Source organism: Trachymyrmex septentrionalis, unplaced genomic scaffold (assembly GCF_001594115.1).
Source record: "Trachymyrmex septentrionalis isolate Tsep2-gDNA-1 unplaced genomic scaffold, Tsep1.0 scaffold37, whole genome shotgun sequence".
NCBI lineage: Eukaryota > Metazoa > Arthropoda > Insecta > Hymenoptera > Formicidae > Trachymyrmex > Trachymyrmex septentrionalis.
In genome coordinates, this window is record NW_017305536.1 from 7,557,824 (window position 1) to 7,570,743 (window position 12,920).

The window sequence follows — 12,920 nt, forward strand, 5'->3', positions numbered from 1 at the left end:
AGTATCCTCAGTACATCGCGAGATTTGCGATGCGAGACGGGTTTACGCGCGCGGCGATCGATTGCGATTATTCGAATAACGATACACTAGAATGTATTAATTCATTTATTCCGAAGCGCGTTTATACTACATCGTGTAAGACTGCGTGTAAGTTTTGCAAATGTGTAAATATCTAGCTGATGATGAATCTGCGGAATCGCGCCCCCTCCCCCCTCTCCATCCCTTTCAGCCGTTTGTCGAGAAAATTGAAAGATTCCTTTCTCTCCTTTCTTTTTATTAATTATTAATAATTTCTTTTTAAAGCCAATACGCGCGTTCTTGATATTTAATTGCGATAGAGGAATCGCGACGCGGAAGGGTCGAGAAGGAAGTACAGGAAGGGCGGCGAAAGAGCGGAGGCACAGACAGGCAAGTATTAGATAGAGAGATTAAATGAGTAAATCCGCGAGAGAAGAATCCGAAGAGAAGAAAAAGAGGAACGACGGGTACAACGGATTTCTTCCACCAGGATGCAAAAAGTCTCGCACACATGACAAACGTGATCGTAAAAAAGCCAGAACACGACAGAGAGAGACGCGAGTTGATGGATACTTTCCAGCGAGAGAGGCACAGATGACGTAGCGTAACACACAGTGAGTCATTATATCCTTGTTGTTTGCCAATGTTAACAAGGATGAAGTGATCACCTGTGTTAAGGCCGGAGCACAGCTCTCAGTATAACGCATAAAGCATAATGAGCTTTTTACAATAAGCCATTAGCTAAGTTTTAAGTCTTAAGAAATTGACCGATCGCAGTTGAATGTTAGATGAATAATTGACTACGATTGGTCAATTTCTTACGATCTAAGATCTAAAGTTTGACCTTATTGTACAGAAAGCCCATAAGAAAATCAAACAATCGGAGTATTTCATTTCATAGAAATGAACAGGAAAGAGATGAAGGACTTCCATTGATTCATTTTCTTACGCATTACGCAAGATACTATACTCCCGTCCGTTGTGTCGCTGGCTGGAAAGCATATCAGATATTAACTCCGGGATGTATTCTGCGCGGGATCGAGGGAATTATTTTATTTCTGAACGGGGATGTATTTCATAGGGGTAGACATTGTCGGGGTAGTCACATTCGCGTCTCGTGGAGCGATCAGTACTTGCGTATCTGATGCACGCGGGCCCTTCCAGGGACCAACGAGAAGAAACGGGGGGGCCGGAAGGGGCGGGAGAGAGGGTTGTGGAACCAAAGCGGCGCGATCAAGCGTTCGCGCACCGTTCCGCGAGAGATGCAAGCCGAGCGAATGTAGTTAGCTACTACTCGCGCGTACATTTCATTTCACGAGAGAATGAGTCCTCTTCCACATGCGAACTTTCCTTCGCTCGTCTTCTTCGTCGTTAATCGAAAGTAATCATCGCACGTCAGTATCATCATCATCATCATCATCATCATCCTCATCATTCTCATCATCATCCTCATCATCATCATCATCATCATCATCCTCATCATCATCATCATCATCATCATCATCATCATCATCATCATCATCATTATCGTCATTGTCATCAACGTCCTTTCGCTCCTGTGTTCCCTTCATTTCTGCTATCCTACGATTGCACAATGTTTCTTCAAAGCGACGAGGCTCGACGACGATAAGGCGTCCAAGGCGTCGCGGGGGACGGATAGGCTGGATTATACTGCTGTAAAACGGTGTAAAAAATCCAAACGGCGAATATAGAGATACGCGAGATTGAGCTAACGTGATACAAGATGGTGTAGACAAGAGATCGCGCTGCCTAATCCGCTCGCGCGCCGCCTCGGCGCGCGGCTCGCCGTCGGCATTCTTCAACAATGCGGTGGTTGGAAACGATGAGGAACAAAGGCGAAAAGATCACATGAGATCTCGGGGTATTCCCGCGTCACGACGTTACACCCTCACAAGTCTCGGTGTGGGGAAGTCGGCCCGGAGAGGACGTCGCGACGCTTCGACCTCCTCGTTGTTCCTCTTCGTCTTCTTAGCTCTTTCCTCTTCTTCTCCGTTGCCCTCCTCCTGTTGATCCGGACGGCACGACAAAATGAAATCCAATATTCGAAAGCCGCGATATCCGGCGACGGTCATTCGGCAAGAAGTGGCACACTTCCGATATTCTGAAACTGATATATTACAGATCTCGTTGCAGTCTCCTTGTATACGAACGCTCGTCTTTAACTAGCAACTCTCTCTCTCTCTCTCTCTCTCTCTCTCTCTCTCTCTCTCTCTCTCTCGCTTTCTCTCACTGTCTCTCTCCCAACGGTCGTGACTTGTTTAAAGTTGATTTAAAGGCAACTCGTTGGAGAAATGTTATTTTTTTACAACTATAAGGCTGTCGATGGAGAGCACACGCGCGAGGTGCCCGCCCGGCCACTACTCCGCGCGAGCAGTGCGAGCGGCTAACGGTGAGTGACGAGATCGTCGTCGACGATGCTGCTGCTGCTGCTACTGCTGCTCCTGCTCCTGCTCCTGGTGCTGCGGCTGCGGCTGCGGTTGCGGCGTAGGAGCGATTTGCGGCGCACGGACGGCGGCGGTGGCGGCGATAGCGACGACGGTAGCTGCAACGGCGGCGGCGGCGACGACGACGATGGCGATCAGACGTCCGCGGTTCTCGAAGTGACGCTCGGCGATCGGCTGTGTATTACGACGCGGTGACCGTTCTTCGTGACGTAGCCGTCGCTCTCGACGAGCACCTTGGTCTGCCGGACGCACAGATCGGTGTCCGGGTCGTCGCTCTCCTCGCTCGGTCCGCCAAGACGCTGCTGCTTGTGCTTCCGCCAGGCGTTCTGTATAAGACGAGCACAGTACTCCTCGCGTTGTCGCCACAGAGTGGACGAGACCGGCTCGTAACCGGCCTCGTCGGGCCGAGCCTGGACCTCGGCCAGATCGCCCGTCTCTTCGATTGGATTGCCCTTCCGTGCGAAAAAGTCCTTGGTGAGGGCATCGAGGATATCCACGCAAAACATAAGGTCTCCCTTACATATGGGGATATCCATCGACACGATCTTATATTTATTGGGCTTATGTATCTGCAACGGGGGCTCCAATACATCCAAGAAGTCCGACAGCTGGTCGTATCTGATGTATTGCGTGCCGTCCGGATCAAACTGCTGCCAAATCTCGTAGTACATGTCGTAGTCGTCGTCCGTCAGACCCTCCTGCACGTCCTCGGTGGCCTGCGAGTAATTCTCGAGGATCACGGCGATGTACATGTTGATGACGATCAGGAAGCTGATCACGAGATACGAGAGTAGGTAAGCGATCCCGATCGTCGAGGATCCGCAGTTGCCCGGGTAGCCGATCTCGTTGTTCGGCTCCTGGCAGTCTTCCTCGTTTATTATACCGTCAAGAACACTGTCCCAACCGGCCGAGGTTGACATCTGCGCCAATAACATTATCACAATTATACATTACACGATAATACATCAATAATAATTGATGATAGAAGATTTTTAGTAACAGATAATAATCGAAAAGACACATTTTTGTGTCTTTAATATATCAGCAATAAGCAATAAACACTTTTTCATTCACGTTGTAAGATTTTAATTCTCCCGTTGGGAGATAGATTTTCTGATATGTTGATATCAAAATATATCAAGTTTTTATATAAAAGCTCAAATTAAGATTGAATAACTTAGTTACCTGAAACAACAGTATCATCGACTGCCCAAATGTCTTGAAATTGTACACGTCGTCCAGTCCGCTCTTGTCTTTGACATGCATGAAGAAAGACATCCCGAATATCGCGAAGATAAACATCACCAAAAACAACAGTAGGCAAATGTTGAAGAGGGCTGGCAACGACATCGCCAGGGCGAAGAGAAGGGTTCGGATACCCTTGGCACCTTTTACGAGTCGAAGCACACGACCGACTTTTGCCACTCTCACTACACGAAGCAAAGTCGGCGACACGAAATATTTCTCAATAATGTCGCTGAGCACCAGACCTGTCGGAATGAAAATTCACATTTCAGCAACTTCGAGATTCCTCGAGCTCAAATTAACATCAAGGATTAAGCGAGGGTGCGGTGATGTCACTTATGACACATAAACGATATACTTAATTCATTCATTATTTCTGAAAGTCTCATGCATTATCGGATTAACGGGTTCGGGTTGGATCATGCGGTTGTATTATCTAATTATGTAACTAGTAGAAGTGTAACTGTAGAGTTTATAAAAAGAGGGTGCGATTTAGAAAGATATAGGACGTGAAGTGTACGTCTCTATAAAAATCATTTTTGTATTTTTCTAGCAGGCTAGTTAACATCATATGAAAAGTAATATATAAAAATCGTGTTTTTCCTTTCAATAGAAAATAAATAAATTCTCACGAGATACGAGCATTCATATTTTACACTCTGTTCACTTCTAGAAAATATATGCGTTAGAGAGTTGTATCGAAAATGTTAGATTATTAAAAAAATTCATGCGCGTCCTAAGGACTCGGATAGTAAATTCTTGAAACTTCGCTCGGCTAGAATCTCTTATAAAATCATAGAAAGCGTACATGGAAAATTAATTAATGAAATATAAAAGCTCTCTCTCTATCGTAATCTAATTAAAGTTATGCGGTGCCTTATAAAAGATAAATTTTGAATATATTAAAAATTTCTCACTACTGTCATTCAAAAATATAGAAATATTCTAGAAAATCTATATATTCTGGTAATAAGTGTTTGAAACCCTAAAGTTTCTATTCCATACAGACCCGATCTCTTACCAGAAAACTTCAATTAATGATTGTTGCAACATCAATTAGACATGTCGAATGGCTCGTGGGAAAGCGTTACATCGTGATAATTATTTTCGCGATTTAAAATTCTCCAATATTAATCATAATTCCTAATTAATAATTAATTTATCAATCATTAATTCTGAATAATTGCTCTGTACTACTTTTATCACGATTCTCATTTAAGATGCGACACAAGTAACGCTGAAAGCACAGCAATTCGACTTTGGACACCAACAACACTTGGGTAGGGCACGAGTAAGGTGATGGGATAGGATTGGCACGGTGGGAAATAAATTCAACATCAATGTAAGGCTACGTAACGTAATGATATCCATCAGTCGTTGAGACACGAGCGAAACGTTAGGCCTGTCCGCTTGATTGAGAAAAAGAGATTCTACGTGCGTGAGAAATATAGCAGAGAAAACCATGACAGCGTGGCATGCCGATTTGTCCTCGCTCGTGAGATAGAATACTAGTCTAAGAGTATGCTATAGAGGCGAATATATAATAATATCATTCTTCTGAATCGAGTAGCAAGAAGGAAAGCTAACAGGCCCGGCTCTTTTTTTATATTTCACTTTCGTTTCACTCGAGTCATACGACTGGAGCAACCATTACATTACATTACCTAATATTGACAATATAACAACAACAAAATCAAAGAGATTCCATGGCTCCTTGAAATAGTGGTAGCGAAGAGCGAAGATCTTCATGAGACACTCGCTGGTGAATATCACAATGAATATCATATTGAGATAGTCCAGAACATTGCCGAAGGTTACGCTCTGCTGATAATGGTCCATCGTCATCGTGAGCATGTTCAGCCCGATGAACAACATGATTATCATATCGAACTTTTTGTCCGTCACTATTTCAAACACTATTGCCTGCGGCCGCCACTGTAAACAGTATAAAAAATATTATGTCGATTTATGCACGGCTTAATTTTTCCTTATTACATGTTAAGTATTTAACTTAATGTAAAAATATTTTCTTAATACTTAATCATACTAGGTATATATATTGAAATAAAAGATTTATATGAAAGTGTTTAAAATTAATATAATAACGTGGTGCACGTAAAGTTCGCATTCCATTATTTTTATACTTTATACTTGCAGCACGAGTGATTTTATTTTCTGCCTTCATTTTTTTAATTTATCGTATATTATAGAGACCAAAATCAATTTCTATCGACAAATTAATTACAATAAATTATAACTGTCATACGCAACGTCGCTACATTTTTAGGATGTGATTTTTTTAATATTAAAATCGCAAGTTTGCTCATTTCTGTGATGTAAAAAATATTGATATTTTAGTAACTATAGTTCGAATATTCTACATAATAATTTTGATACGATAAAAAATGATTTTTTTTAGATACTTTAAAATCGTTCTTTTCAGCGAGGTATAAACACATTGAGAAAAATATTCTAGTTATACTAAAAAGAAGTACAAACAAAACGAATCATTTTAATCACATGGATCAGAATTTTAGTTATCTCGAAAGAATATTCGACAGATTTAATTATAAATATCTCATTTGTACCTTTCAAATTGAATCTGAATTCTAATTAATGCAACAAGACTTTTCCCAGCGTATATATACTTTCCATTAAAATAAATGTCATTTTTTCATCTAAATATTAAATCTAATAATTCTCTTTCTTTTTAAAGGATATAATTAAAATCAATCCTTCACAAAGTTTAAAAAAAAATTAAACAATTCGTAGGCACGGAGTTAAAGTACACTATCAGCGTACATCACATTTGCATTAAGATTTCAGTAATAATCCGTTTCAAAACATTTTCATTGTACGGAATTAATTGTCAAGTGATATGTTAACAAGTTCACAAAACAAATCGAGAAACGTACTTCGATAATGTAAGTCTGTTGAAATTACACTGTTAGAAATGTTTTTAAATTTTATTAACTTTTAAGTTACACAATTTGAATTTAGTTTCATGACATTACATTAAATTTAATGTATTTTTCATAAAATTTTATTAAAAGTACATTAAATTTCATTTTAATGTATACGTTCATTTAATTTAAGTAACTGCTCTCTCTGTAACTAAACTTTCAGTTAAATCATTCATTACTTTTAATTTCGTTCATAACCACTTACATGTAAAAGAAGCTCGTGGTTATATTTCTAACAGTGTAAGCACCGACGAGATACTATTAAAGACCATCAACTCTGGGCAAATTTTCGGCGGTAAAAAAGGCCCCAAGGTAATTAAAAAATGCTGACATTATCGACAATTGATATAAATTTGCTATTATTAACATAAATATTTGGCTTTAAAAATTTGGCATTATTAAATTCATGATTTTTTTATTACATAAAAGTTTCGTAAATAAATATGCATACTTGTAAAGCTATAATATTCTATATATATATATTGCAGAAAAATTACAATTTTTTTTCTCTGCAGTTATTATCTCTGTTGATAATAAAACTTTGACGATAACACCGGAATCACAATTTTAAAGAAAAATCGAGTATCATTGAGTTCTAAATGCACAAATATGTCCACTAAACTAATAATAAAATCATGAAATTCGTACATTATTTTCAGTTTTTTCAACTCTTAATTGCTTCTAAATATTCACAAGGACGCCAACTCCCGTAAGGATGTCGGTCTTTAACAGTATCTCGTCGATGGTGGTAAGTAATGTGAAACGCAAGGAATAAAATATTCGATACATTTCATAACTTTCAGTTACAAATTTTGTAGTCAACGAATCGGTTGGCACGCGGCCTTCGAATTTGTTGTTTACGTAGCACGGCGCGCAGCGTAACGGCGCGCCGCGTCATACAAAACATTCACACACATATATATATACAACAAGGTCACCGCACTACCATTCGCGATATTCACATTCGCGCGCCGACAGTGTCGACACTCGGGCGAACCGGCAGCGGCGTGTCGCCTACGTCGGGAGGTACGACAAAGCTCGAAACACGATTATTCTGTACCAATACTTGACAAATATCAACCGAGTGATCATTCAACTCCTGTTAACGATTCCCACGCGTATCCAGTCGACGGCTTCGTATCGGAGCGCTGATATTTCGCAAGAGTCGTTTATTGAGAGCAATCATTATCGATGCGAAAGTAGACAGGAATCGTAAATTATCGTCGTTTCATTATAGTGATACCTGTGGGCGAGTTGTTTCTACAATGATACTTTAATCGCATGCAATCCGCGATTGAATTTTACGTCGCTTTGAATACATAATTTGTCTCCCAGGGCGTAAAAGTGATATATGAATCGGATCGAATAAGTCGAGTAATAAAAAGGCGTAATACGATTATTTGTTAAATAATGTAATGTATATATTTCAATGAAATGTTTTCGTTCGGAATGTATCGCGCGTGAGTTCTTGAATTTCATTTGTGGACGGTCCACCGCGTTTCAATCGGTCATTAATTTCACTCGCGTCGTGTGGTATTCGTAAAGTTGCCAACTTCACTTCCCAATTTGTCGGTTATTCACAGATGGCCGAGGGTACAGAACGGACCGATTCGGAGTCGAGCGGTGATACAACGCGTTTAAGTAATAACTATACTTCTGATTAAATGTATGTAATATTTATTAACTACGTATCGGTAAGTTCGTCGTTTGTATTTGGGTGAAACGTTACGACGCGTATTTCGCGAGATTTATTCGATCGAAGTTGATCACGTTAATGATCGACAAAGCGACATAATAACCATATTTCCGAATATTGCACTCCACGGATATTCGTCTTTAATCTCAAGTTCCATAGTTTATCCACTTATAATACATAAGCGAATGTAATTGCTCGGAAAAACGATCGTGCGATTATCATGGCTTATTTAAGGAGCGGAAAAGTACGAAAGTGAAACTAGAAGCAGTAGATGGAGCACCGCCGCGGCTGAAAGTGGCGTCTGAAGTTGGCCGTGTAATCTTCGAATTTACTTTGCCGTTACGGAGTCGCCATTACGTTAATTTGCGAGACGCCGCGTCGACCGTGAGTGCCGAACGGATCATTGTTCCACATTATAATTGTTCTGTTTGCGCGTTATTCTCGCTGTTTACAACAAAGCACGCGATTAGCGTCGGCAGTGTCGTGAAAGTATCGCGCAATTGTCGTGATTGATGTATGTATTTATATATATTAATCACGATGATTGCGGTCGTAATAAAATTTCCGCGAGTGTGTGAGTGTGTGTGTGCCGAAAGAAATAACGAAAGAATCTAAAACGAGGAGCAAGCTTGGGAGGCATCGGGCATCGGCGGAGCAACCGTGAGGTAAGTAATGTAACATGTATACATTTATTATTTTTGCAAAATTAATCGGTTGTCATCATGATTAATTCCGAATGGTTTTGACTGTGTGCCATTTACAGTATAATAGAAATATAATAGATAAAATATTTTTTTTTTATTTTAAGAAACATTTATTTATAGATACATATGAAAATATTTTAAATGTATTTAGCATTTGTTCGAAAAGTTATGAATCTGATTTTTGTTAAATATTTTTAAAAGTTTGTATTTAAAAAAAAATATTTCGGGGATTAATATTTTCCTTATGTATTTGATCGGTGAAATTTATTTTTCGGAATATTAATTATTTTACGCGTTCTATAATTTGCGCATATTTATGTTTAGATTAACTTCTGTACTACAACTCCGCTGCTATGCGTCGTATCGGTGAGTGCTGAACTATTTTCTCAATTTTGGAATAATGAATTTGTGAAAATTATATTAGAGAATTACATAAATTTTATACATAAAATGAAAAATATTTTTAAAAAGTCAAAGAATTAAAAATATTTTTTTAATTTTCTCATAGAAATTTTTAAATTTCTATACATTAATAATAGTAACAATAATACAGTTTATATATTTATAATAACATTATGTATGATTTATATGTTACTATTAATAATTTATAATTATTTTCTATTACATCTAAAGTAGAAATTAAAAATTAAAATATTAAGATATTACAGTTGAATATAATAACTCACAGATTCATTGCTTTAAAATGTGGATTGGCTAGAATAAATTAATATAAATATTTCACCATAAATTATATATAGATATAACTGTCCGTGGATTTTTTGTGAACAATATTTTAATTTTTTAATTTCTATGTGTATAATAAAAACTTGATATTATTATTTAGCAAAAATAATCAGTATAGGTTTTATTTATATGTAATTAATTATATAAAATTAATTACGAGTTTTTTTGGATGGGAAATTTATTTACTTAAATTAATTAATCCTAAATCTATCAACACGTTTTAACGGAAAAATATTACGTTATTATGGAAATAATTAAATGTGAACAATTAGAGTCTTTGTCATTTTTATTTTGTAATTCAAATTCAAATTTCGATAATTTGAATAAATGATCAATTGTGCACCACACACACTTATATTGAATTTATTTTTAGAAAAAAAGAATTAGTGAAAACAAATTTTAATCTAATATTATATATGTATAGTGTCTTTATTTATATATAATAACTTACCCTCGGTCGAGGAATGGCTTTTAGAGGCTTCTTATTGCCCATTTTCTTCATGGCGTTGTAATATTTCTTCTGATCTTCCGTCATAAACATCTCGAGGGATCCGCCAGCTTTTTTCTTTTGCTCGTTAAAATTGTCGATGATTACTCCGATAAACAGATTGAGGGTAAAAAACGATCCAAATATAATGAAAAACACGAAGTAGAGATACATGTAAATGTTCGTTTCGCGAATCGGTTGCTTATCGATCTGTAAACGATTGAACGATGTGTTACAACATGTATATCGGTAAAAAAGTAAAAATTGTGAGATTATACTTACCTCTCTAGAGTCGATCGCATCGTTCATAATTTGAATCCATCCTTTAAAAGTCGCCACTTGGAATAGGCACAGATACGCTTTCCCGACGTGATCGAAATTCATCGGCGAATTTTCCCACGTGTAATTCTCGGTGTTGCAAGCGTTACGATCCGGTATTATCTCGTGGCTGAGCGTCGTCTTGTTCGTGTCGACACACTGCAACGAAAATGAAATTGTACAGCACGACGTTGTTTTTACTTTTTGAATCAAATTCTATAATTTAGAAAGAAAAGTCTCTTAAAAATAAGTCACGAGAATTATTTAGTCTTTAAACGCATAGGTGGTCTAAAGAATACTCAAGTTGGTGAGTGGAATACCCTCGGAATATCCTCAGAAAAACATTTTAATTTTATAGTTATATATTTTTTACTAGTATATTATATTATATTATATAGTTTTTACATTAGTTGTATCCTTGTGAAACAGAAGAATGCAAAAATTGTGAATTTTAAGACATCAGGGCAATACTTTTTATTTCCCTTTTTCAGAACAATTTTTAAGAAAACTATGCTTAACTGGTGTCACCTCCACTTATCCCCTTAAAAATTAAAGAATAACGAATATTTGTCTTTCTTCTGAAAATCGATTATCGATTTCTGTTCGCATATAATAATAAAAATATATTTACCTTATAATATTTGCCAGCAAACAGCTGCACCCCCATGATAGCGAATATAAGCCAGAAAATAAGGCATACCAGCAATACGTTGAAGATGGATGGAATGGCTTGGACCAAGGCATTAACGACTACCTATGAGAGACGAAATTCGATTAGACGCGATATCGGACTCGTGACATTTCGCTAAGAATTTCTGCTGAATCTATGCGCTTATTTATATGCGATTATGTCACGCGCTATACGCTTAATGTGCTCGTGTTAAGACTAAAACCGCGAAAAATTTATTTACCCCATAAAAAAATTAATCTGATACAGCTATCCTATATTTTAAGTAAAGAAAAATAATATATATTTTTTTTAAATTTATGATCGTTAAAAACATTAATAATGTTGAATTTTTTAATGAATTTGAAATAAAATGTTATTCTAATAATACTTGAATGTGTGAATAATCCGATTAATTTATTATATATCATAATTTTCTTTAGAAAATAATATTCGCTCGAAATTTAATATTACAAAATAGAATCAAAATTTAATCGTGAATAAAATATTTATTTGTACATTGCGTTCCTCTGTGCAGTAACTTAATTTTGTGCGTGATATTTTAGCTTTACAGGCACTTTTAAGTAGCCCTAATTAATCGAAATATACGATTATTATAAGCAAATATCTACCAAATAAATTAGAATTTGAGTAATACTTTCCGGATCTTGATACACATACACACCAAAAGATTTATTTTTATTATACAGATAGAAAAATAATTATTTACATTTATTATTAAATGATTTCCTTATTTAACAATGGACGGATCGTTATACGAACGGTTAATTTAGATATCATTTCATTAGTGTGTATGTAAATCAAGTGTATCATTGTAATTTAAGTGGGATGTTACCTACAATTAATATAATTGATTAAATATAATATGTAACTGTGACTTTGATTGATCATGGATCAGTGATGATAACGCGCATCGTGTAAATTTATATCTACAAGTTCCATACTCGGGTGTACTAAAGAAAGAAAGCCACAGGCAAGATCAACATGTAAAGCAAGCGCAAGTTACAGCACGAACGAAAAGCTGACGTAAGCAAGCAAGCATTCGATCTTCATGTCTACTAAGCAATCCAGTTGCAAATATACTACGTCTAAGCAATTTATATACAGAATATCCCACAAAAAATATACATGAATAACGCGGGCTCTCACTTGGGCATCATTTATTGGGTGTTTCCCTAAATTATGTCGAATATTTAATTAAGCAGCTTTTTTTAAAACATCGAACATTAATAAGCAAGCCAAATTATGCAGCTTATACATTATTCGGTAAAAGACCTTATCTTTTGAATTTCGCTTAAGGAATAATTATTACGATATTTTATGACGAGAAGTGGACAATCCACTCATAATCGCTAAATGATCTCAGATAAACAATTTCCCTTAGAAATGTAGCCTCTTTTTCAAAAAATTTGGTACTTTTTCTCCTCTCTCAGGACATTCAGTATATAATATTTGAAAAAGAAGAGCAACTTAGAATTCTATAGACAACTTACGCGATCCGTGTGATTAATATGTTTCCCAGAATTACTTGCATTTGTTTATCAAAAAAGTTTCTCTTTTCGATTTATGCACGAATTAAAGTTTTCTGGGAA

General features: G+C 36.8%; 1 protein-coding gene across 13 annotated transcripts in view; it reads right to left on the reverse strand.

Moving 5' to 3' along the window:
- Nucleotides 1–1,500: 1,500 nt before the first annotated feature.
- Nucleotides 1,501–12,920, reverse strand: part of LOC108750548 (sodium channel protein para) — a 45,538-nt gene continuing 34,118 nt past the window's right edge. For all 13 annotated transcript variants that reach the window (XM_018490043.1, XM_018490042.1, XM_018490041.1 and 10 more), the window contains 6 exons: nt 11,272–11,394; nt 10,605–10,799; nt 10,287–10,532; nt 5,393–5,663; nt 3,669–3,973; nt 1,501–3,403 (listed from right to left, as the gene is read on the reverse strand). In XM_018490043.1, coding sequence (XP_018345545.1) covers nt 2,618–3,403; nt 3,669–3,973; nt 5,393–5,663; nt 10,287–10,532; nt 10,605–10,799; nt 11,272–11,394 — 1,926 coding nt within the window. In that variant the 3' untranslated portion in view covers nt 1,501–2,617. The remainder of the gene's footprint in view (nt 3,404–3,668; nt 3,974–5,392; nt 5,664–10,286; nt 10,533–10,604; nt 10,800–11,271; nt 11,395–12,920) is intronic.